This window comes from Rattus rattus, chromosome 12, assembly GCF_011064425.1.
Source record: "Rattus rattus isolate New Zealand chromosome 12, Rrattus_CSIRO_v1, whole genome shotgun sequence".
NCBI lineage: Eukaryota > Metazoa > Chordata > Mammalia > Rodentia > Muridae > Rattus > Rattus rattus.
This window is the reverse complement of record NC_046165.1, coordinates 37,665,467-37,693,021: the sequence shown is the minus strand read 5'-3', so window position 1 is coordinate 37,693,021 and position 27,555 is coordinate 37,665,467. Positions and strand designations below refer to the sequence as shown.

The window sequence follows — 27,555 nt, the reverse complement described above, 5'->3', positions numbered from 1 at the left end:
TCCTCCGTCTGTGCTCACGTCCCTTTGGCACAGCCCCTGCATCTTTAGTCCTACAGACTGCTATATCCTCTACTGCAACTTATCTTTGCAGTTGATGGTGGAAATATATCAACAGGACGAAGGCTGAGGCTGAGTTCTGGAGATCTGTGAGTTTCTCTTGTCTTGGAACTCAAATGGCCCTACATAGTCCAGTCTGAAGCAGTAAGCCAGTGCACTGCCTCCAATCCTTATATTCTACATGGTTCTCTTAAATTGGTTAAACTTATTCCTATATATTTTAAGGTTTCTGACACTACTAGAAGTAGAATTCTAAAAGCATTTTATTATGAAACATTTTCTATTATTAAAATAAAGAAGCCTTTGTTACCCAAATTTCCCAGTTATTAATATTTGCCTCATATGTCCTATCACACTCTATATTATGCCTATATAAACTGCTATCCACAAGATTCTCTTGTTAGGCTTTCCCTACTTAATAGCAATAATTCACAAGAAGATGATTTGTGGACACAGGAATACTTTAAATATATACAGTAACCTATATCCAAAGTTTCATGTATATATAATCCGTATCAAAAGTTCCACATGTGTATAACATGTTACAATGAGATCAGCATACTCAGTGAACAGTCCTTACAGCATTTCCTGAGTTCCATGATAACTGACCTTCACAGACCTTTCAAACACAATGGTAGTTTAAAGAACATGGAATAAAACTTTTAATGAGCCAAGATATATCTTCAATAATTATACATTAAGGTAGGAGTTAAAGAAAATTGTCTAATTCTACAGTAATTTAGCTAACTATAGTCTCATTTCCCACTATATTCACTGAAAAGCCTTACGAGGATCCATGTGACCTCTATATTCAGACTACTACAATACAGAAGAAAAGATCCAAGGCACTGCTGACAGTCTTAGCTGAAAAGCCCCCTATAAACATTGCTGGCAAAGTGCTGAATCATTAGAGACCTCTGTGCTTATACGTGCAAAACACTGTAGGCTTTATCCCTAATGAATGATGTATGACTAGTAATTAGGATGTGACTCTAATGGTGTTTTGTTTTTCCAAATGAACTGAATTAAGCCAATTATGCAATGAAATTTCAGTGTTTTATAGATGGTCTAACGAGAAAGCATCATGCTTCTGTAAAAAACAGAAAGACAATGTATAAGCCAGCAAAAAGAAAACCACACAATCCAAGTGTAAATACAAATGTGTTCCTTTGTACTTTGATTATATACTATTTTAAATCTGCAAGATAAAATATAGAAACACAATCTCCAAAATTATAATCAAAGTGAGCAACAATTTCATGGCTTTATTTAGATGTACGTTGAGTTTAAAGGGCACCTACAGCCCAAGAAACACAAGAGGGATTGCCACCATAGGAAAAGAAGGATAGCCATTGGTGTTATGAAAGAATGAAAATACAGGATACAGAAGTAAAGAGTGAAGGCAGATGGCATCATGATAATCAATACTTTCATGACGACTTGGCGTTTGAGCCCCACAGCAGTAAACAGTAAAAACAAGGAAATGTGAATGGATGAAGAGACAGTGGAAATGAATGAAACCATGGAAGGAAAAGAATGGGAAAACATGCTGCGGAAAAGCAGAAACCAGGTTTCTTCCGAGTTATGATGTAAGAAACCACCAGATAAATGAAAAGAAACCCAAAAAGAATTCCTGACACTAGAATAACTGTTAAAGGCAATCTCTGAGGAAGAAGGAAAGTGGTGGAGTATAAGCAAGTAAACACAGACAGGGCTTCACAGCACTGATGTCTTAATATTCTTCTCAGACGGAAGCTGTCAAACCTCTGCTGGCAAGGCTGCCTTGAATACTGGATCCCCCTGCTGTTACTCCCCAGATCCTAGAAGCGTAGGTCTGTGCGATCACGACTGGACGGAAACAGGGGAGTTTCCACTGAATCTCCTTAAACATGCATTCCCTAGGTCTGCTGGGATGGGACTGAAGCAAAGGGCACTGTTCCCGAGTCCACTGACTTGACTTCTATTACGGGGAACATGGTGGTGCAAGGACAGAGGACTTCTGAAAATTGTCCTCTGACCATGCCACATGCTCCCCCGTGTGGGCTGGCACACACCCAGGCTAAATAAATGTATCCTAAATTAAAATACACACTACAAAGACAATTAACAAAATAGGAAAACAACATGAGCAAGAAAGTTAAAAAAAAAAAATACTGACAGTGCAGTTAAAAGAAATTGTAAAGACTGCAGAAAGACACCTCAGCCAAGAAGATGAGATGATATAAAGTAGGGCTAACAGTTTCAAACTAAAACGCATGGAGGACCACATTTTATAAAGGCTAAACCATTTACTTACCCTCTTCTGTGAAACAGTATATTCTGTACCCAAGCTACAATCAATTGCAAAATAGTCCAATTAAAGTGCAGAAATCTCAGAATGGAAAAGAGAAAACCTCAGGTAAGAATGTAGGCTCAGCACCAGTGGAAGGGGAAGCCCTTGGTCCTGCTAAGACTGAATCCCCATTGAATGTGATTGTTGAGGGAGGGCAGTAATGGGGGGAGTAAGGGGAGGCTAGGGGGATGTTGGCCCGGCAACCTGGAAGGGGAACAACAATCGAAAATGTAAATAAGAAATACTCAGTTAATAAAAAAAAAAAGTTCAATCCAAAAAAAAAAAAAGAATGTAGGCTCAGTAGTGGAACCCGTACCTACCATGGTATCCCATCTGTACAAAAAGACAGGCAGAAAGATGGGCAGTTTTTCCCAACTAGCAGTCTGTCTACGAAAATGACTATGGAGAATATGGAGAAAGGTAGCAAAAGACACTGTGTGATGCCTAATAAAATATGAAGATTGAGAATAATCTATTTGGTTATGATGAATGCCATTGTGTCGCCAATGACAACTGTCTAACTCTTCTATTGCTATGAAGATATTGTGACCATGAACAAGGCAACTCTTTCAAAGAAAACATTTATTCAGGGGCTTGCTTACAGTTGGAGAGGTTGAGTTCATTATCATTATATCAGGAGCATGACAGCACTCATGCTGCTGGAAGGTGCAGTAGCTGAGAGGGCTACATCCTGCAAACAGAGATGGACAGATAGTGGAGGTGGGGAGTGGGGGAGGCATTGACATGAGGAGACAGAGAGAGCATGAGCTTCTGAAAACTTATATTCTGCCCCCAGTGACACACATCCTCCACCAATAAAGACACACTCCTACTACTTCTCCAGTAGTGCCATTCCCTGAATACTAAGCATACAAATAAATGAGTCTATAGGCGCCATTCTTATCAAAACCATCCTCTAGTCCCTGGCCCCCAATGACTTGTAGCAATATAATAATGCAGAAATGCATTCATTCCAACTTCTGTCACAGTTTCAAAATTGTTTGAAATCCGAAAGTTCAAAGTCTCTTCTGAGACACAATCTCTTAGCTTTAAAAATCAGGATAAAAAAACATTTCAGATATGTCTAATATTCAAAGATACAGAATATACCCTGCCTTTCCAAAACAGAGGAAAGAGAGCACAGCGAGGAAACACTGGACTGAAGCAAACCCCAAAGCAACATCTACATGCCTGAGGGCAAATGGTTCTTCAGCTTTGTTGGCTGCAACATCACTCGGGCTGGTTCAACGCTCACTATGCAGCTCTGTTTGATGAGCATCCCATGGTTCTGGCTTCTTCAATATTTTGGGGTGTCCAACACAATCCAATTTTCACATTCACAGGTTTATACAAGGACCTCTCTGGGCTTCCATTCAGGAACATGTCCAATACACACACATTTGGCCTCTAAAGCTATCCTTAAGTAAAATGGAAACACCGTTTATTACATTCTTCACTCTAAAGACATAAGTATGTGGTCAAATTTGCCAAGTTCTGCTTCTTGCTGGTGCTGGAACATGACCCTGTCCTTTAGCTATATTTGCATCAGCTTTAACAACAATTAAAGGTTACTAGCACTGCCTAGGTTTTCTTTAATCATTTTAGTAAGCTGGAAGCCTGGATACTTGGGAACTTACCTGGAGGTCACCACACCCTTAATTCCATTTATCATTAGACTTAAAACCCTTTTATCTCCTGGAACACTGGATTTGACTACAACAAATAGATCTTAGTGTTTCCTTTCTCCTTAAACCCTACGTTGTGCATTTTCCCATCCCCAACTTGCTCATTTTCCCTGTAGACCTGTATAAGAATGACCACAATTAACAGCACGAAACAGGCACTACTAAGCTTTCTTGAAATCTCCTCCGCTAATCTAATAGGGTAAATTGAAGGGCAAGGGCATAGTCACATTCTTTGCCAGAATATCACAAGAAAGCGACTTGCTAATATTCTGCCACTCTGAACCTTCTTGACACATGAACACATGACACATCACCCTCATCACTACTTTTTTCTATGCTCCGACTAGGATGGCCCATGCACTTGAAGCATCCAACTGCTTTTCTAGTCCAAAGTCCAAAAATCCATATTCATCTGACAAACAGCATGGTCAGAGCTTGTCCCGGCAATATGCCACTCCTGCTACCAACTCGTGCTACCTATCCTACACTGTTACATGTTAAGAGACACCATGAGCAACACAACTCTTATAAAATAAGATATTTAATTGTGGGAGTTACCTTACAATTTTGAGAGGAGTAGTATATTATCATCATGGCAGAGACCATGGCAGCATGTGTGGTGCTGGAACGGTAGCTGAAAGCTACATCATGATCCACAGGCAAGGATCACTTGCCCTACTGTGGGCTTCTGACACATTTTCTCCAACAAGTCATACCTACTCCAAAAAGGTCATGAGTCCTAAATCCTTCTCAAAACATTCTACTGTCTGATGACTAAGCATTCAAATACATGAGTCTATGAGGGCATTCTTATTCAATCACCATACTAAGGTTACATCTTTTCTTAATATTTTTGAGAAACTTTTTTTTTTTTTTTTTTGCCAATTTTAGCTGGGTTTTACAATAGACTGTGATTCAAGGATTCTAGAAGATAAGGCTAGAAGACAGAAAGTTCAGAGGCAGCAGGGCTACGTAACATGACCATAGCATAAGACGCATAAATAATAAATAAGTAAAAAAGTAAATAAAAAGTGTATCTATTCTTCTTTAACATTGGCTTGCAGCTGCCATTTCATTGACGTGGATTAAATGATCACATAGAAAAATGCAATCCTTTCATGGTTTTGCAAATTTCACTGAACTGGATGGATTTGAAAACTCATTAAAATACTATAAATATACTTCCACTGAAGTGTCAGTTTGGCTAAAGCATCTAAACTTGCAAATCTTTAATTACATATTGAAGACTTTTCAGTCAGAGGATGAAGTAAGAGTTAATCACAGAATAGAAAAGTCATAAGCTGGAGGAAGGATCCAAACGATTGCTTCAACAACACAACTCATAGGGTTGAATAAGATAGTTGATCATCCGGTCCAAAAGCTAATAAATACCACTAAGAAATATTCATGAATTTTTGTTTGTTTGTTCTTTCTCTTTTGGGGGGATGCTGAGGCAGGAGCATTGGAACTGCCTACAAGGACAAGCACCAAGGCTTCAGAAAAATGTATTTAGAAGTAATGAGATAGAAGCATTTTTCTGTAATGTTTGAGAACTAGTTCATATGTATAAACACAAGCTACTCAAAATAACACTTATATGACTAATTCACTGGAATTTTGTGTGCCATTTTATACAATCTTGCTCTTTCTCTGATGCTACCACATTAATTAAGGGGCTATATATTTATTGAAAATATAGGCTTCATATTTTCCTGAGTGAGGTAACCCAGTCACAAAAGAATAGAATGGTATGTACTCAATAGTAAATGGATATTAGCCAAAAAGAAGCTAGAATACCCACAATACAACTCCCAGACCATATGAAACTCAAGAAGAAAGAAGATCACAACAAAGTGTGGAATACTCAGGAATACTCAGTAGGGGGAAGAGAATAATCTCTGGGAGGTAAAGGAGCGAGGGATCAGGGAGGAAGAGAGGAAAAGGAGGAAAAAAAGAACCAGTTCAGATATGGGAGGAGATAGGGAAGAAGTACAGAGAGTCAGGAATTTAAAAGTAGGTGTGTAGCAGTGGGGGAGGAGGAATTGGGTGTAGCCACTAGAAAGTCCCAGATTCCAGGGACCCAAGAAGTTCCCAGGACCCACCAGGGAGGACTTTAGCTAAAATACCCAACAAAGGAGATTGAGAACCTGTAGAGACCATATCCAGTGGATAGGAAAGGCCCCCAGTTGAAAGAGGGGGCACCCACCCACTTCAAAAAAGTTTAATCCAGAATTCCACTTGTCAAAAGGAAATGCTGGGACAAAGAGTGGAGAATAAACTGAAGGAAAGGCCATCCAGAGACTGCTCCACCTAGGGATCCATTCCATCCGCAGACACCAAACCCAGACTATTGCTGAGGCCAAGAAGGGCTTACTAACAGGAGCTGGATGAGCTGTCCACTGAGAAGCTCTGCCAGAGCAGGACCAATACAGATTCAGGTGTACACAGTGAAACATTGGACTGAGGGCAAGGTCCCCAACGGGGAAGTTAAGGCAAGGACTGTAGGAGCTGAAGGGGTTTATAACCTCATAAAAAGAAAAAACAATATTAAAGAACCCCCAGAGCTCCGAGGGACTAAACCACCAACCAAAGAACTGGGAGTACCCATGGCTCCAGCTGGATATGTAGCAGAGGATGGCCTTATCTGGCTTCACTGGGAGGGGAGCCCCTTGGTCCTGTGGAGGCTTGACAACCCAGGATAGGCTGCTGAGGCAGGAGTGGGGTGGATGGGTGGGGGAGCACCCTCATAGAGGCAGGGGAAAGAAAGAGGGTTAGGGGACTTGTGAAGGAAAATCTGGGAATGGGGATGACATTTGAAATGTAAATAAATAAAATAACCAATAAAAAAAGAAAACATAGGCTTGCTAACAATGATACCTTGCTGGGTTTCTTAGCTTTGACTGTTTGTGTTTTTATTGTGCTTCTCCAGTAGGACAGAAAATTCATTTGGGGACTTCTACAAAGAAAGCAGAGGCTTTTCAGAAATCTATTTAGTGTTTAATTCAAGTTACTCTTCAGGTTAATAAATAGGTGGAAGCATTCTGGGAGCATTCTAATTAAGTCCTCAGTGTGCTTTAATCAAGTAACTTCTCTAGTCATCCATAGGAAGTAATGTCAATCTTTGTGAAGATGACAGAGATGTGATTTGAGCCTGAAAGCCATGCAGAGTGAGAGAGAACAATGAGATACTGACCAAACATGACAATCAGCCAGTGGGTAGAATGGATGAGACTACTGAGAAACATATGCAAAGAAGACATATAAAGGAAGACAGGTGGGCAAAAAGCACTGTCTAACTGTATTTATTAGTGTAACCAGAAGTAAAAGAGTGGGCAATTCCAAGAGAAGGAGTAAGAAACCAAGTAAGTACTAAGCGAAGACCATGGGAGACATAGTATCTCCTAGATAGGGAAACAAAGCAGGTTCCCAAATTACACAACATAAGAGACTATAACAGGTTTTGGTTTAGTTATAAGGGGAAAGGGGATTGCAGACTGGTACAACCATTCTGGAAATCAGTCTGGATGTTCCTTAGAAAATTGGACATTGAACTGCCTGAGGATCCAGCTATACCTCTCTTGGGCATATACCCAAAAGATGCCCCAACATATAATAAAGACAAATGCTCCACTATGTTCATAGCAGCCTTGTTTATAATAGCCAGAAGCTGGAAAGAACCCAGATGCCCTTCAACAGAGGAATGGATACAGAAATTGTGGTACATCTACACCATGGAATATTACTCAGCTATCAAAAACAATGACTTTATGAAATTCATAGGCAAATGGATGGAACTGGAAAATATCATCCTGAGTGAGGTAACCCAATCACAGAAAAACACACATGGTATACACTCATTGATAAGTGGCTATTAGCCCAAATGCTCGAATTGCCCTAGATGCACAGAACACATGAAACTCAAGAAGGATGACCAAAATGTGAATGCTATACTCCTTCTTTAAAAGGGGAACAAGAATACCCTTTTGAGGGAATAGAGAGGCAAAGATTAAAACAGACACAGAAGGAACACCCATTCAGAGCCTGCCCCACATGTGGCCCATACATATACAGCCACCGCTTAGACAAGATGGATGAAGCAAAGAAGTGCAGGCCGACAGGAGCCGGATGTAGATCTCTCCCAAGAGACACAGCCAGAATACAGCAAATACAGAGGCGAATGCCAGCAGCAAACCACCGAACTGAGAACGGGACCCCCGTTGAAGGAATCAGAGAAAGAACTCGAAGAGCTTGAAGGAGCTTGAGACCCCTTATGAACAACAATGCCAAGCAACCAGAGCTTCCAGGGACTAAGCCACTACCTGAAGACTATACATGGACTGACCCTGGACTCTGACCCCATAGGTAGCAATGAATATCCTAGTAAGAGCACCAGTGGAAGGGGAAGCCCTGGGTCCTGCTAAGACTGAACCCCCAGTTAACGTGATTGTTGGGGGGAGTGCGGCAATGGGGGGAGGATGGGGAGGGGAACACTCATAAAGAAGGGGGGGGGATTAGGGGGATGTTTGCCCGGAAACCAGGAAAGGGAATAATACTCGAAATGTAAATAAGAAATACTCAAGTTAAATAAAATATATATATATATATATATGGGGAAAGATTGTGAAAAGTTCCGAGCTGAGAAAAAACAGCTCATCCAGTTAAGTGTTTGTCTTTCAAGCAAAACAGCTATAGTCTGATACCAGATCCCTGCCCCAGCCCCAAAAGTTGCTGCAACACGTACTGACAACTTGAGGAACATGATAACACGTACTGATAACTAGAGGAACATGATAACACGTACTGATAACTAGAGGAAGGCAGAAACAGGTGATCCCTCAGGATGGCAAGGTAGCAAGTTCAGCCTACTGAAGATGATATCCAGCAATGAAAGACCCCATCTCAAAAAAAGAAAAAAGTAAAAGGTACAAGAGCCTAAAAATGTGACACCGGCAGCAAGTTGTCTTCTGCGTACACATAAATACACACATGCACTGCCACATGCATGAACATACACACAAACACACACACACCTCAACTTCTTTCCTCTTAATTAGCATTCAAAATGTAGAACTTCTAAATAAAATTCTACACAGTAGCTTTAGACAAAACATAAACAATGTGTCAATGAGAGTCCTAAGAGAATGCCTCTAGAGGTCCAACACCCTTCCCTATTGAACTCAATGGCATGGGTACTTTATTTTGGCTATTGGGTCCACAGAAATGATGTCTACAGGATCTCTGATCAAAGAACAAAAACACTGCACTTTGCTATAGCATGAAGCTCATAGAGAGAAAAAAAAAAGGAATAAAGGAGCAATAAGAAAATAAAAAAGAACATTCAATCAATTTCATTTGAAAATCACTAACAATGGAAGCTTTTCGATAAATTAAAATTTATATACTAAGTCTTGTCTACTGTTTACATGTAAATAAAATGTTAGGACAATACTAACATACAAAAATAATGTAAAACACAAGTGTTTGGAGGAATTTTTAGGCAATCTTTGCCTGGTAAGAATTTTGGGAAATATATTGAGACAAGGATTTGGCAATGGGAAAGCTAGTGGTAAATAAACTAATGTTAGCATTTCTCTAAAGGAAGAAAAAAAATCAATGACTATTCCTTATTCCTAATAACAATAATATCTAGACTTGAACATAAAACTGACACCCTGGGAAGGGAAGAAAAAGAGCAGTAATAATGGATCCTAGCTGAGCTGGAGGAAAGGAAACCTGACCCAGTATTAGAGGGAAGGAAACAAACACACTCATCCGTTCAAAAGAGCAAGGTCTGTTGTGCGAGATAAGGAAAGTTAATGAAACATACAGTTGAATACAAAATAAAAACATAAGCAAAGCAAAGACCATGAGGCAAAAATGTCAGACAAGTGTCCTAATTAATCCAATACATATGTGGTCAAAGCAGCACCGAGCTGTGTTTCAGGATCCCTGGGGTAAATTAAATAGGAGAACACAACTGAGTATGGTTTCCCAGAGAAGTGGTAAAGTGCACAGCCCTAGAGAGCTACTCCACTTGGTAACATAGGACAGAAAAATGGGGAACGGTAGCAGGCATACAAGAGTGTGGACTCAGATCAGGTAGTCTACACCACGCTGCTTAAAAAGCAGGGACATCTACTCCCATTTGGGTCCTGAGACTCCGGGGGGAAAAAGAGATTGCTATTTTGGGTTTGGAAAGAAAAACAGACAAAACAGGTCATGAGCAAAGAAATGCAATATAAGGCTAAACCTATCTGGAAATGTTTCCCATTGCATTATATTATCCTCTAGTGCATACATCTCCAGCTGGGCAATATTGCAAGAGGTCTGAACCTGGAAATAACACAGTAGGGTGGGAGTAATGCGATGTGGAAATGGAAAGCAGAAACCATCAGTATGGAGGTCCTTGGTTAAGACATTTATTCATACAAGTTTCAGCTGTGTGTTCAGAGGTGTATGCATGAATTCCATGCATTATGTGTGGTGTATATTCAAAGTTGTATGTAATGCATGTATGAATTATACATGTTTGTAAGTGTTGATTTACAAGGAGGCCAGAAACCACCAGCTATCATCCATCTTCCATTGCTGCGTCTTACTCCTGTGAAACAGGATTTCTCAGTGAACCTAGAGTTGACAGTCTTGTTCTAGGCCAGCTGCTTATGGGTGCTGAGCATAAGAACTCGGGTCCTTATGCTTCCTCATTAAGTACTCTTAACCTCAAAGCCATCACTAGGGCTTTCCAACTCCTCTTACCATAGTGGCTAGTGTACAAATAATACGAATATATAAACTCTGTGAACAGTTCATCAGTGAAGTCACATAACAGAATCAGTGTGTACTTGCTAGTCTGTCTGCATTAGCTTTTTGGATCTACTACTCATGTCATCTACTTAAAAATCCAAAATTAACTTTTCTCACTGCTAGTCTCGCCAAGACTTCATCTATGAGGTATAAAAAGTCATAGATACCACAGCATGACCAGGACTTATGTCGTGACATACAACCCTCCATAACTCCAGTGTGAGGATCAAGCACCCTCTTTCTAGCCACTACAGGCACAGAAATATATATGGTGCACATATATGCAGGCTGGCAAACATCCACAAACTTAGAAAAACCACACACCTTGAAAAACAGGTCTCAAGAAAGGGGAGTAGAAGCTATATTATCTGTGTGAGAATCTTCCAGCAGTCTTAGAAAAACTGGGGAAGAACCAGGGGGCATTAAGACCCAAAGCACAAGGATACAGGAAGAACTAAAGACAGTGAATAGAGCAAGAGAGTGAAATTTTGCCAAAGTCAACAGCAAACAAGATGTATACTGTACCTAGACCCTGAGGTTGTCTGTAACACTGAGGTAAGAGAACAGCCCTCCAACAGTGACGTAAGCAAGCACATTGTGCATAGATAATGCTACAGTATCACAGAACAGTAAGAGTCACACATCCTGAAATGGAAAAAAATGTTCAAAATAAAATTGTGAAGACATGGACAGCAGCTGACAGACTAGGCTGTCCCTAAGATGTATGTGCTTTGATAACCCCGAAGACATCTGAGATAGCACCTACATCCATGTACAAAAGGAGAGAGAGGGAGAGAGCCAGGGAGAGAGAGGAAGTGCTAAGAAATGCATGCATCATTACAGCTATAATATGGCAAAATCAAAATCCAACCCCAGGTCTAGCGAATCCATCTATAAATACAGAGAATGACAGTTGGATGTAGAATCCCAAACCAAGCTATTTAAATGCACAGCCAATGCTAGGAACATGTTCAGTTGCATAGCAAGGCTTAGTGAGCCAAGACTCAATGGCTTTAGTTTTCAACATTTAAAAAATAAAAATAATAAAGCACCTAGGGGGCTTTTTAAAATTGATTTACCAGGTATTTATTGGATACTAACTAGATACCCGATACTGTTCAAGACAATAAAAACCACTAATGGGCACCAAAAACAATCGTTCTTGTTGTAGAATACTGTGTAGAAATGATAGACTAACGGAGCATAAGGTGATAAATGGGAATACAGTGGATACTGCAGAGATGCTCTGGCCCCTGGGTGAGTAAATCTCAAGGGTGGCTCTATGGTAACACCGCCCACAAGCTGACCTGTGCAGAAAGAAAGTAGGCTGTGAGGTAACGCCATCTCAAGGTAGAGATAGCATGGGCAACAAGCTTGGGGAAACAAGGTCCACAGAACATGAACACGCATAGGCTAGAACTTTCTGAGGGTCACACTAGAAGGCAACTGACATGTGTTTTATGAAAAGTTAGGAGAGGAAGCAGGGATATGTTTGAGGGAGGTATGGTAGAGGCCCTGTGGTTAAAGTGATGTTACTAAAGGAGAGTGAGACATGAAGGAAACACCAAGGTAGAAACAGGCTGCATGGAGACTTGTAGGCAGAATACTGCACGGATGTAAAATCTCCCAGAGCAAGCAATATTTTGCACTTTTTGCCATCAAAAAGCAGAGAAATTAATATGCCACAGTTAAAATTTCAAACTTTTAGAGAAACTCACTACTGTTAGCAACTCAATGGAACTGCATATTATTTGGGTCATGCTGTGTTTTTATTAGTCCTAATAAATTAAAGAATTGCAGAGTTATTTAATACAGCTGACAATCTGCTAATTTCAAGAGAACATGGGCAACAAAAGCTCACAAGAGATTCCATTCAGAGTTCAATGACACTTTTCTTCCCACTCTACAGCGAACACAATTGGTAAAATGCAAGTGATTTTTCCACTTAATGGCAAGATTTGATATTATTATTTTGATTTAGATTTGAACTAAATGAATTTATTCCTTTGATTCAATGAGGTTTTTGAGGGAAGAACATGCCAGTCCCGACTGGCACCTTTGTCTGAGCTTCCCACATAGGAAATGTGCACTTACTAAGGTGACACATTAGACAGGTCTATTTTCCTTCATGAGGGCAGGGCCTGCAGGCAAGTGTTATTCTCCTATTTCCCTACACACATCCACATACCCTCACGGCTAGTAGTTCTTCCTCAAAATCGCTCATGCCACACCACCCTCTCCCCTCCAAGTCCTGCTTAGATTTTGAAACAAGCAGCAACAGTGTCATAAACTCAGCTTGTACGGTTCCCTAGATTGGAGACTTTGATTTTCCTCAGAGAGGTGGCAAGCAAAGGCAGACACAAACAAAGGCTGGCACTGCTGAGCCTGTCCTCTGGGGAAAGACAGAAACAGGAAGGCCTGCATATTTTCTCTAGCCCTGCACTGCATGCCATGCATTTCCTTGGCTCCCTAGCTCCTCTCATCTGGCCACAAAGCTATCTCAGTGCCACCTGCTCCACAGCAACAACTGCACTTAGCATCCTGACCTCCCGCCTCACCCAAGCACACATCACCTGCTCATCTGCACTGTGAATATTTTCAAGAAAATCTTCCTTTTGCAAGGTGTCTCTTCATCTACAGAGACAACGACTTTCACTCTGTCTGCACACTCTTCTGTCACTGGGTTAGCCTTGTTTCCTGGTATTTCTCAAATTGGATAGAACACCTTCATAGAAGCCGGGGGGTGGGGGGGGAAGATAGAGGTTTATGGACTAGAAACCAGGAAAGAGGAACATTTGAAATGTAAATAAAAAAATCCAATTAAAAATAAGAAATACAAGTAATTCAGAAGAACCATTGAGATTGTCAGAAAAGAAAAAAGGTGTTAAAAATGATCCTTCAACTGACAGCGAAGTTTACCTAATCAAACCAACAGAATTTCACTTTAATTAAAAGTTCAAATATCATTGTAAACTGTGACTTAGGCAGTAAAGTGTGATAAAAGACAGAAATCAATCACAAGAAAAATTACAATCATTAAACAGCTGATAGATTTTAGTTCAAAGAAGAAAATCAATGGAAACTGAAAGTAAGGTACGTTCGTACGCCCTAAGCCAGGAGGAAATGCCGATCCTGCTGAGCTCCCAGGGTCTTGAATCCTAAGAACAACATGTCAAGAAGGTGACAAACTCAAGTACAGAGTAAAGGACAAAGGTCAAGCATGTATGACCGTAGGTGGAGCATAAGTCTACACTTTCTACAGCTATGAATACAGGAGGGGAAAGAGTTATCTAACATCCAAACACAGGTTGTGGATGTACGGGGAAGAATCTGTGGCTGAGATCGAAGGGGAGTGAGCTTGGGCCCCTGGCAGGAGGTGCCAAGTTACAGCAGCTGGGGATTGAGCTGGCCAGAACGTGGAGAAGACACTCGGTTCCTCTAACTGCAGTCACATCCTATACAGATACAGACAGCAAAGCAACAGTGGATTACTAAAGACAAAGGAAGCAACGATTGTGAAAACTCAAAGAAATTATATCAGCTGCTAGAGAGAAGGTTCAGCAGTCTATAGCAGTGGGCACTCTTCAAAAACACTGGTGTTTAATTCCCAGCATCCACATGCTGGCTCACAAATGTCTGTAACTGACCCTTTCTTTTGGTTTTTCTGAGTAGAAGGCATGCGAATGAACCACATGCAGGCAAAACGCACACGCGCGCGCGCACACACACACACACACACACACACACACACACACACACACACACCAACCTGAGAGAATATCAGGCCATGCCCATGCCTGTTATGTTTTAAGATAGAACTGTGTGAGTCATACCTTGTTATGAACTAGACATTTATGAAGCATTTACATAGGCAAAATTTAAGTGTCAAGGAAACCTCTTGTGGCATTCAGTCTGTGAAAGTGGTGCTCCCATAGAGGTGGTCTTTTAGGAGCCCCATTTTTCTCTGTCAGTTGTCTCTAAATGTGTTTCAATAAATCATGATTTGTGCAACAAATAAAATGAAAACTTAATCCTCCTAAACACCAAAAGAACTCTTTGATGGTGCAGATTTCCAAACTGAAAATCCACAGCCTTCTGAATTAAAGGTCACCAAAATGTCCACTGAGAAAGTTAGGATAACAGGAAGCAGAGGATTATGCATCATCACCCACTGGCCATTTTTCACAGAATTAAAGTGACTATTTTAGCAGTACCTATTTATAGTGAGTGTAAAGAACACTTGCTTGAGGTGGGCAAGATGACTGAGGAGGTAAGGGAGCTTGGACTGACTTGAGCTCAATCATGGAAATCATGCAAAAGTGAAAGGAAAAATCAATTCTAAAAGTTACCTTCTGGCCTGTGCACTTTGGAATCTTCCTGGCCACCTTCACAATCATAATAGTAAAGTTTTTTTTTTTTAATGGTTCTAAGTATTTTGGTTTTTTGTGCTACATATCTGCCAATTTTTCATTTTAGGCCACCCCCAGTTTCTTCTCGAATTCTTGGAATCCATATCATATGTTCCATATGTTCTGGAAAATGAACCATTAGAAGATAATAACACAGTAGCCTAGCAAGGTATTCAGAGCAGAAATGAAGACTCTCAGTTGTAAACTGACACTTAGAATCCAGTGTAATAAGATACATTTAGAAACTTGCATGGGGTGCTATGGAAACAGAGAGGAAAGATGCTGAATTTTATGCAAAAGAATAGAAGTGTTGAGACATTTTCCAGAGAAAATGTCTCAAAGGGTAAAGAAAGGAATTATAGCGTACTAACAGTGCAGGCTGTGTTGCCTTCAGAGAGTGGCAGAATGTTTGGTGGAGAAGCCACAGAGAACACTGTGAAGCTTTTGAGCTAGGAAAATATGGCTCAAGCTGTCTTATGAAAGGACTAAATGCCACAGGATGCTAGACCAGAGAGGCCTGAGGAGACATTCCAGGAGGACTTGCATGTTCGTTAGTTGTGGTTGCAAGCCCAAATTAGTAAAATTCTATGTTTTTAAAATGTAGCTTTTGAGTTTACTATTATATTTCAAAGAAGCATTTTTAAAGGCCTATTGTTAACCTAAAAATTGTAGACCCCATTGTGAGAGCCATGGGGAGTAACTAAGGCGACTTATAGAATCTGAGAAGGATGCCCAGGGCCATTCACTTTTCTCTGCTACATCGTTTTACACCAGGGTTCTTGACATTAGCTAAAGAAATCAGCTGAAGAACTACCAACCACCTATGTTCTTATTGTAGACCAAAGGCCCTCTGCGTCTCTGTAATAGTTACTGTGCATGCCAATGCTCTCCTTCGGTTCGTCTTGCTTTATCTACTTCTATTTGCTATACAGCCCAGGCTAGCTTCAAAGCTGTCCTAATCCACACTCTCCCTACTTCAGGAGTGTTCTGTGGCACCACAAAAACACAATTTGCTTCAAAAAGAAAGCATCTAAACTAAAAGGTGAAGATGGCATTATTACTAAAGGAGAAGACAGTGAGCAGAACGAGAGAATTCAAGCATTTCTGTTAATAAATAGTATATTATGAACAGAGCTCCAACAAAAGATAGAGAAAGGCAACATAGGAGGAGTAGAAACATATAATGTGTCAACTCTAATAATGAAAGTGATCAGCCCCTGGCCCAGAGAAAAGAAAGCTAATACTAAACATGGCTCACAGAGAAAAAAAAAATTCTAATTTACATATACCATGGAAGACTATTATCTGCTTACCCCAAGAGCTCAACTCAGGATAGAGCAACAGGTTATCTAAAACTACCAGCGAGCCACAATGCTGCATACCTGTAGTCCCAGCCCTCTGCAGACAGAGGCAGGAAGATCATGACACCAATGGCAACTTCAACTACCTAGAGCCTCTTTAAAAAAAAAAAAAAAAAAACATAAACAAAACAAAAAAAAAAACTACACCAACAAAGCCCTAAGAGAACGAGAAATAACTTTTGAACAAATAATGGTAGAAATACCTAGAAAAAAACAATACAACTAATATTAATAATAAAAGTTAGCCATTATTTTTGATTATTCAATATTTTTATAATCAAAAATATTATAATATTTTGATTATACAATAATGTATATATGTAGCTACTATAACACATTGAAACAAATATTGAATATTGAAAACAAAGTAATGAAGGTGGAATTATTCTACTTCATGTACTATGCAGAATAACTGTCCTTTAAAATATCCATATTTAATTGCCAAAACAGGTGACTAGACTTCCTGTTCTGGCATCAAAGGACCATTCAGGCTGATAAAGATCCCCATGGAGGAATGTTCCCCTGATTCATCCTGCAGATTATTAGAAAATCCTTGTCACAAAGCAACAGTGTCTGAAGAGTTACAGTGACAAACTAAGAATGCTGCTAGTCCATGGGCTTCTTTTAGAGCTGGGAAGACCGAGGCCTCACAAGAGGACTGCAGCTCAACTAGTTCTCTTGGGATTTCTGATTGCCATCAAAGGTTGGGAGATAATAAAGTTGTGACTTTTGAAGCTACTTAGTTGATGGTAAGTTCTGAGAACAGGAAAAGGAAGCTGTGTCCCATCACATATGAAAATAAAGATAGGAACAAGATGGGAAAAAATGAATATGAACAACCAAGCACTGAAGGCCATATATCTAGTGAGGAGTAAGTACACTTAAAGCTGGACCACAATGCTACAATGACACGCTGCCTGTCAATTTATGCACAAAGATGTATATGGGTTCATATTTTAGTGAAATATTAGGTGATGTCAAAGTGACCAAATCAAGGAAAATCATAATAAGGGATATGAAATTCTAAACAAGAGTTTAAAAACAGTGTGGCATGAAAATAATCTTCGTTATGTAGTAAAAAGTTTCAGGAAGAAAACACCCTTTAATTTGTTCATGCAACTGTGCATTAATAAGTACAAGGGAATAGGAACCCAAATGTTAAGATGACAATTGATGTAAAATGAGGTGGGGAGGGGCAGTCAGGAGACATTCACATTATCTTCAAAGTTCTTATGTTATTAATTTTCCAACAACAATATTATGGTTTCTTTTAAAAATAACATTTTTATGCAGTGAGGTATATATGAACTTTATACAACATTTTACAACAACAATAATAATCAAGGGTCCTCCACCTTACAAGGTTTGAAAGCCCTGCCCTATAGTGACACCAAATGGTAGCAGATCAAAATACAATGTACAAAGAGGACATTTCTGGGATTCAATCTCCTATAAATGCTTGATTCCTTTGAAGAGCAGGCAGATTAGCAGAATTAAATAATATGGAGACAAATACTCAAAAATCCAGAGTTTTTTAATCAAAGGAAGTCTAGTATACCAAGCTTCAAATGCAAATTTTTAGGTCTCTTTCCAAACTTCAGCTAATCTTCTGATCCTGTTGAATATTTACATAAATCATTTTCACACAGTTAAAGCCATGCCACTGTGAACACAGTGATTTTACCTAATGGCTTATTGATCAAAGAGAGCCTGCAAATATGAGAAACACACTCATACAACTAAGTCAGGTTACACTCCGTGAAATCAGCCTTTAGTAAGAGGCTGCAGTTCGGGTTGGTAGGAGGAGGAAGGAATCTAAAGCACTACAGGCAAATGGTCCCCTCAGCCCAAGTTTGTAGGGACTACATTTTCATCTCTTAAATGATACATAAAAAAGAAGCCAATAAGAGAGGACACTGCCGTATGCACAGAAGAACCCAGTGTCTTCATGAAATGTTTAAAACCATCCATAGAAATGTTTTAAATTAAGGAAATAAATCAATAGTCAGTGTTCTCTGAAACTATCAAGAACAGCATGAGAAATGGATTTATCAATTAAAGACCAATTCAAACAGACACAAGATCAGTCACTTATCAGAAACTTCTCAAGTGCTGGCAGAACCATCATTGCTCACCATTCAGTGAAAGCTTGCTCACCTTATTTGATGTATTTTCCACAAACTAAAATCGCTTAGGAAAGAACAAGTCAAAGTAGCAACATGTTCTGGGCTATACAGTCATAACAGCGAATTTTAACTCCATATTTTAAAAACACCCACAAATTCCAGTCACTACCTTCACATAAAAATTATGATAGGCAACTAATAGAAGAAAAACTAGGGAAGCATCTGGAACACATGGGCACTGGAAAAAATTTCCTGAACAAAACACCAATGGCTTATGCTCTAAGATCAAGAATCGACAAATGGGATCTCATAAAACTACAAAGCTTCTGTAAGGCAAAGGACACTGTGGTTAGGACAAAACAGCAACCAACAGATTGGGAAAAGATCTTTACCAATCCTACAACAGATAGAGGCCTTATATCCAAAATACACAAAGAACTCAAAAAGTTAGACTGCAGGGAGACAACAACTTATTAAAAATGGGGTTCAGAGCTAAACAAAGAATTACAGCTGAGGAATGCCGAATGGCTGAGAAACACCTAAAGAAATGTTCAACATCTTTAGTCATCAGGGAAATGCAAATCAAAACAACCCTGAGATTTCACCTCACACCAGTGAGAATGGCTAAGATCAAAAACTCAGGTGACAGCAAATGCTGGTGAGGATGCAGAGAAAGAGGAACACTCCTCCATTGTTGGTGGGGTTGCAGACTGATACAACCATTCTGGAAATCAGTCTGGAGGTTCCTCAGAAAATTGGACATTGAACTGCCTGAGGATCCAGCTATACCTCTCTTGGGCATATACCCAAAAGATGCCCCAACATATAAAAAAGACGTGCTCCACTATGTTCACCGCAGCCTTATTTATAATAGCCAGAAGCTGGAAAGAACCCAGATGCCCTTCAACAGAGGAATGGATACAGAAAATGTGGTACATCTACACAATGGAATATTACTCAGCTATCAAAAAACAATGATTTTATGAAATTAGAGAGGCAAATGGTTGAACTGGAAAATATCATCCTGAGTGAGCTAACCCAATGACAGAAAGACATACATGGTATGCACTCATTGATAAGTGGCTATTACCCCAAATGCTTGAATTACCCTAGATGCCTAGAACAAATGAAACTCAAGACGGATGATCAAAATGTGAATGCTTCACTCCTTCTTTAAAAGGGGAACAAGAATACCCCTGGCAGGGAAGAGAGAGGCAAAGATTAAAACAGAGACTGAAGGGACACCCATTCAGAGCCTGCCCCACATGTGGCCCATATATATACAGCCACCCAATTAGACAAGATGGATGAAGCAAAGAAGTGCAGAAGTGTAGATCGCTCCTGAGAGACACAGCCAGAATACAGCAAATACAGAGGCGAATGCCAGCAGCAAACTACTGAACTGAGAATAGGACCCCCGTTGAAGGAATCAGAGAAAGAACTGGAAGAGCTTGAAGGGGCTCTAGACTCCACATGTACAACAATGCCAAGCAACCAGAGCTTCCAGGGACTAAGCCACTACCTAAAGACTATACATGGACTGACCCTGGACTCTGACCTCATAGGTAGCAATGAATATCCTAGTAAGAGCACCAGTGGAAGGGGAAGCCCTGGGTCCTGCTAAGACTGAACCCCCAGTGAACCAGACTGTTGGGGGGAGGGCGGCAATGGGGGGAGGGTGGGGAGGGGAACACCCATAAGGAAGGGGAGGGGGGAAGGGGATGTTTGCCCGGAAACCGGGAAAGGGAATAACACTCGAAATGTATATAAGAAATATTCAAGTTAATAAAAAAAAATTATGATAGGCAATGCAAATGATAGGCTCACTTCCCAAAATTCATCACTATGCATAGTACTTTACAAATATATACAATTACTGTATATCAATTACAAATTAAACATCAACAATTTTAAATTAATGCTTAACAAGTTAAGAACTGGGTATATAGTTCAGAGAACCTATGCATGCTTATAAAATATGATGTACTGAGTTCAAAATCAAGAACCATCCAAAGCATCAGTCTCTGAAAAGCTTCTATATTATCTACTAGCTATGTCAGGAGCAGCCCACATGCAGACATCACAGAAATTGTTTGATCCATGTTCATTCAAAGCAGCAAATGAAGAATTAGTTCAGAAAAGGTGCACAAGATGTAAATTACTGTAAAGAGCAATTGAGCAACTAAATCCTTTGTACTGTAATGTATGAATACAGCTAAAATTATTGGAAAAAAGAGTAGTATTGGCATTGAAGAATTCCCCCAATTTCAAGGGAGAATTAAATATAGAGATGAAAATCTGTTTTATCAGAAAGTTGAAGAATATTTACACACTAAATAGTGATAAATCTTTCAGGGATGTAACATGTGATGGGCCTCAGCCAAATAGTTCAAATATCAATAGACATTATCTTTGATGTCAACCAAAAACCTGAGGAGATTACATACAGTATTTCTAATAGTCAATTGGTGTATCACACTCTAGAATGTTCAAACATGATATTAGAAACACATATATATTTTTTTGGTCCACACCAAAACTAACTGTCCGTTAATGACACTGATACCTACATTTGACTATACTCACATTGCATGTACACTATAGCAAGTATCCTGTAAATACCTTCAGTGAATTGTTCAGCATCTGTTGTTTGTATTTGTATTTGAGTAGAATGAATTTCATCAGATGTTTATAATTTGCATGAATCAGAATAATGAATTTACACACCTATTAATCTCACTAGCAAGTAACACAATTGGACTTTAACTTTTGTCAAAATGAATGTTAGCAAGGACTCCTGCGACATAGCAGGAAACTGAGCACAAGCGGAGGGTATATAGGTCTCCAGAGCAAATGGGAAGCCAGCTGGGGCTAAAGACAAAGGAGGGAGGGAAGAAGAAAGGGGTAAGACAGAAGAACAGTGAGATCAGAAATGACAGTTTCCACTACAGAACCCAAGAAGAACCACAACTCGGCGCACTTATCTAGGGGAAGCAAACGAAAACCCAAGCCCTGGCTCCATGGAGAGGAGTCAGAAGACAGAGCTGGCATTAGAGCACATTCACTCACTGATCAGTTCTCATGTGCAATGACCATTCCAAAGCACAGTACTCTATGTTCCATGTAAGGCAAGTATGTCTTAAAGACAAGATAAAGGTCAGAAATCCTAAGTCCAGATAACTTCAAGAAATGGCCTTGTGGGGCATCAGTGGGAGGAGAGGCCCTTGGTTCTGTGAAGGCTCGATGCCCCAGTGTAGGGGAAGCTAGGGCAGGGAGGCAGAAGAGAGTAGGTAGGTGGGGGAGCATCCTCACTGAAGCAGGGGGAGGGAGGATGGGATAGGGGGCTTCCAGAGGGAAAACCAGGAAAGGGGATAACATTTGAAATGTAAATAAATAAAATATCCAATAAAAATGGAAAGAAAAATTGTTATAGTAATCTTATACAACAAAATTATAGACAATTTCCTTAAACATTATCATTAATATAAAATTGATAAACTCTATAATCGTGTCTCTATAATAAGGTACCAAAACTAAATTGAGCTTTGAATTCAGAAAGAAAAGGAAGTGCCCATCATTCTATAATGCCTCACATGTTTTGCCCAATATAATCTTTATACTGTAAAGGAGCCTGGAGCTGTTCTTAAGAAGGTTTTCCTTTGGTTGAGTAGTGTAAAAGGGGGAGGTGCAACAAGGGTCGGGGTGTGGAGAGGGTGGAGAGGGTGGAGAGGGGAAGGGAGCCAGACTGAAATAAGAGAGATAAAAGAAAAATCAATTCACTTTTCATCAAAATAGAAGTTAATAGTAAACTAACAAGAAACTGAGTAGTACAGCCATGAGCAGAGATAAGCAGCTGACTGCTGGAGAACTGTCCATAGCGCCATGGGAAATCCTGGGAAGGATATGCGGCCCATGTCATCACACTTTGCACAGAGATCTGAGCAAGGACGGAATGTCCTTGAGTCCTGCTTGAGTCCTAGACCCCATACTCACTGTCATGCTATCAACATGACAGGACCTAGAAGAGTGGTCCTGAACCATACTAATGTGCAATCCTTTAATACAGTTCCACATGTTGCGGTTGCTGACTCCCAACCATAAAATCATTTTCACTGATACTTAACTATAATTTTGTAGCTGTTAAAAATCATAATGTAAATATCTTTGTTTTGTGATGCTCTTAGGTGGCCTCTGGCCTGACAAAGGGCTATTGGACTCCCAAATGGGCCATGATCCCTAGTTGAGCACAGCTGATCTAGAATCACCTAGGACACAGACCTTCAGACTTGTCCATGAGGTGCAATTTCTAGCCTGGTTTAACTGACATAGCAAGATGCACACTGAAGATAAGCAGTATTATCCTACGATGCCAGGCCCTACACTGAAGGGAAGGACGGAAGGAGGGAAGAAAGAAGGGAGGGGGCGGGGGGGGGGGGGAGGAAGGGGGGCGAGGACGGGGGGAGCAAGGGAGGGGGGGAGGGAGGGGGAGGGAAATGCCCTCCAGTCCCTTCCTCTCTCTCATTCCTCCTCTCCATGCTAGCAAGCTTCTCAACTGAGGATCCAATGTGACAATGAGTGGCATTAGGCTATAGGGTGTGGTCTTAAACTGAACAAAATGAAGAAACAAGCATGCCTTCCCTACTCATGCCACACTACCCCCAGCATCGTGCTTGGGAACACAGTGAGAAATTAGTTTTAGCTGCCCCATGCTTCCCTAAAATGACTTCCCCACCATGGTGGCCGATTGCATTTTCTCTATCTGTGATCCACAAGGAACACATGCTGTTGTCAAGAGTTTTGTCACAGCAAATGGGAAAGATGTAAAAGTGTAAAATCTAACGGAAAGGTATCAAGCATCTATTCTAAACTGCTAACTTACAAGTAGAAACGGTCACTGAGATGTGGACAATTTGTTTGATATGTTTATTTTTGAGTTTTTTAAAGGCTTTTAAAATTTTTTTAAAAAACAAAACATTAAAAAAGTTTCAAAAAAAAAAAAAAAAAGAAATCACAGGACAGTAAGAATGAGGAAATTACTGTTTCATTCCCAAAGTTCTACATGCTGTTCACAGAGCTTTATAGGTAGGGAAGATAAGATACACTGGCAAAAGATATAAAAACAGATTTAAAGGAAAGAGCATACAATATGCCTAATATACACTGTCGTATGAAGGGTTTTACTGCGGTGAACAGACACCATGACCAAGGCAAGTCTTATAAAGCACAATTATCTAATTGGGGCTGGCTTACAGGTTCAGAGGTTCAGTCCATCATCATCAAGGTGGGATGCACCATCCAGGCAGGCACAGTGCAGGAGGAGCTGAGAGTTCTACATCTTCATCTGAAGGCTACTAGCAGAAAACTGACTTCCAGGCAGGTAGGACTAGGGTCTTAGAGCCCACACCCACAGTGATACACCTACACCAACAAGGCCACACCTAATAGAGCTACTCCCTGGCCCAAGCATATACACACCATCACATGCAGAAAGGCATAAAAAGTTAGCCGGCTTGAATTGTCAACAACATATCAAACATAATGCCATTATATCCTAGGGCTTTTAATATAACCTAAGATTTGGGCACAAACAATCTTGATTTTTAAAAATATCCCTTCTGAATCAGAGAAAGAACTGGAAGAGCTTGAAGGGGCTCGAGACCCTATATGTACAACAATGCCAAGCAACCAGAGCTTCCAGGGACTAAGCCACTACCAAAGACTATACATGGACTGACCCTGGACTCTGACCTCATAGGTAGCAATGAATATCCTAGTAAGAGCACCAGTGGAAGGGGAAGCCCTGGGTCCTGCTAAGACTGAACCCCCAGTGAACTAGACTGTTGGGGGGGGCGGCAATGGGGGAGGATGGGGGGAGGAACACCCATAAGGAAGGGAGGGGGAGGGGAATGTTTGCCCAGAAACCGGGAAAGGAATAACACTCCGAAATGTATATATAAAGAAGTACTCAAGTTAATAAAAAAAAAAAAAAAAAAAAAATCCCTTCTGTAAGAGACCATCACGAATAAGGTTCTGAATTCCAAAAGAATCCTGCATGACTCAATGACTACAAAAGTTCATCTATCTTTCCCATTCACTAGTCCATTTCTACAGCAGGAGCTGGACTTGACAAGCCTCAGATCAAATGTTACACGGACTCAATTAAAAAGGATCATTTTTAAAGTATTCCATAATCTAAATTTTCCTCATTTTTAGTTTAAGGTTATATTAAAAATCATTTGGGTATAATGCTATTTTAATACATAAATTGTACTAAAATTTGTAAAAGCTTTGGCCATGAAAGAAAATTATTGAGAAAACCCTAAATAACAGTAAAAAAAAAAAAAAAGAATGGCATTTATCATAACAATTACAGTCGACCTGAACAAGGAGCAGAGAAAGAATGTTTGATAGTAAAAGTAATTCTCAACATTGAGTTCCATAGCAGCTAATGTACAGACCGACCAAGAGGTTTATACTCCAGGCTCCAGCTTACAAAACCAGGAGGTGGAAACACAATCATTAGCGAGAAGCCTTGACAAGATTTTGCTCAAATGAATTCATTTTATCTCTCATTGCCAAGAAAAACATAGTATTTCTAATTTCAACGTCGAAACCATGAGATGAACCCAGGATGGTGACTGAAGTGAGAAGTGGCCTCTCCTGTTTGCTAGGACTCCTAGACTGACATTAGATATTTATAAGGAGCATGTTTCTTGCTTTACAATTTCATAGCATGTTGAAAATTTACTAACATACTTGTTTGGTTTTTTTAATTTCAAAATTTTATTTGGCTATATTATTTTTAGCCTATCAAAGACTCGTGGAGGTTGGGCATATTAATGGGGTACATGGTTGGCCTTCATGCCATTCACTCTTTACTTTCTCATAGGCAACTGAGAGGAGATGGGGACCTTAGGAGAGTCCCACTACTGAGCGAAGACAGGGTCCTCTTCTTTCTTCCTTTCTTTCTGTCTGTCTGTCTGCCTGTCTCCCTCCCTCCATCTCTGCCACTCTGATCCATGGAATCTTGGTTATAGATTCACAGATTACAGACTGTCCAGCTTTGGCACTATTCATTTTTAGGGATGCTGGTCTGACCCGCTGTTCCAGCCCCGCTTCATGATGCTGCCCAGAGGCTTCCAGAACAGCTTCAGGGATTGCTGCTGACTCCTGATGGTTTCAATCATCCAGTCTTTCAGACAGATCCAGTCAAAACTTCAGCCAAGCATTCAGAAACTGGCTATCAGATGCTAAAGCCAACGTCCGTGAGTTTAACCAATTTTCCTAATTTTCAGACCCCTTGTCACCCCTGTAAAGAATTTCTCACTTCAGCATCTGTCATTAATGCCATCCCTTGTTACCTTCCCCTTATCTGGATACTACATGAAGGCATGCATCCCATGGCATCACTTGCATCCTGTACCCTTTCTAACCACTAACTTTTTAAGTCAAGGTTTAATGTATACATTACAATCATATGTAAATATATACAGGTAAGTCTTGGTTTATATCATGATTATGTTTTCTTTCTTTTTATGTCTTTGAGCATTAATAACCACCTAATTCTACTCATTGACTTGATGTTTTTCGCAGTTTTCCATGGTGCAACCAAAACTCTGTGTGAGTGTGATGAGAGCTGCTCTCAACAATGCCAGGCTCCTGTGAACATGAACAGTAGCCTTGGTTGCTCTGAGACATCTATCTGAATCCTTCTGCTCTTGCCTGATTGCAGTCACACTCTTGTATTTTTTGTGTGCCTGCTGTGAAATGGCACCAAACTTCTCCCTGGTTACCACTTCCTTTGAATGCTGTTTTGTATCATGTACTTTGGCATATTCTGGCTCTTGAGTATCTCTCTGCCTTTCTCTGTCTCTCTCTCTTCGTCTTTCGCTGTCTCTCTCTCTCTCTGTCCCTCATGGCTTTTTTCTTGATATACAAAGAAACTTTTAGAGAAAATGTGTTTAAGAAGTTGAAAAATTGATGAACTATAATTTCACATTATTACTTAATAAACTTTTAAGTACAAAAAAAAAAAAAAAAGAATTTCTCGCTGCCCCCCACCACCACTGAGACACTGTCACCCCAATCCCTTGGGTGTGGGTGTCTGGTTATGGTTATTCTATAAATTATAGATACGTTGTCATTTTATGAGACAATTGGGAAATGGTCATAATTTTGAACCAGGAGGAAAGAGATAGAAGGGATTATTATTTTATTCTTAAATAAAACATTGTATAGCCATAATCTTACATTGATAAAATTCTTTCTAATTGATATAAAGCCAGCCTGGGATTCCCACTGTCCATCTCCTTACACAAGCAAACTTCAGCTTCCATCTAATTCCCAATTTGTAGTACAAAACAAATTGTCACAAATACCTTTAGGTTTAAAATAGAAAGAAGCACCGTGGCCATGGCACACTCATACTAACAGCCGGCTTGCTGAAACGTCCTGTTGTTCTTGCTTGCTTTACACAGGAAAAGCTCCCTCAGAAGTGATCGAATAAGACAGTACTCACCACGACGGCAAACTGCTCAGGTTCACATAAACTGCTACGGTCACTTCTAAACTGGGACAATGACTTCAACTGCTCTTCATCAGGAAGGTGCTTCATTAAGTTCTAAAATGTAAAACCAAGAACAGAAACCGTCACTGTGTGCCACTCTCAAGGTTTGGAAAAATTAATCAGTAAACTGTGGAAAGGAAACCAGTGATGAAATTAATCTTTTTTTTTTGCCCAGATAACATCCCTTATCCTAAGCCTTAAGCAACAGGCCGCTC

The 27,555-nt window shown here is 40.1% G+C and overlaps 1 protein-coding gene across 2 annotated transcripts in view; it reads right to left on the bottom strand.

The window, feature by feature from the left end:
* The window catches only part of Diaph3 (diaphanous related formin 3), a 336,634-nt gene that overhangs the window by 97,239 nt on the left and 211,840 nt on the right, over positions 1 to 27,555 (bottom strand). For both annotated transcript variants that reach the window (XM_032917289.1, XM_032917288.1), the window contains one exon: positions 27,293 to 27,394. In XM_032917289.1, coding sequence (XP_032773180.1) covers positions 27,293 to 27,394 — 102 coding nt within the window. The remainder of the gene's footprint in view (positions 1 to 27,292; positions 27,395 to 27,555) is intronic.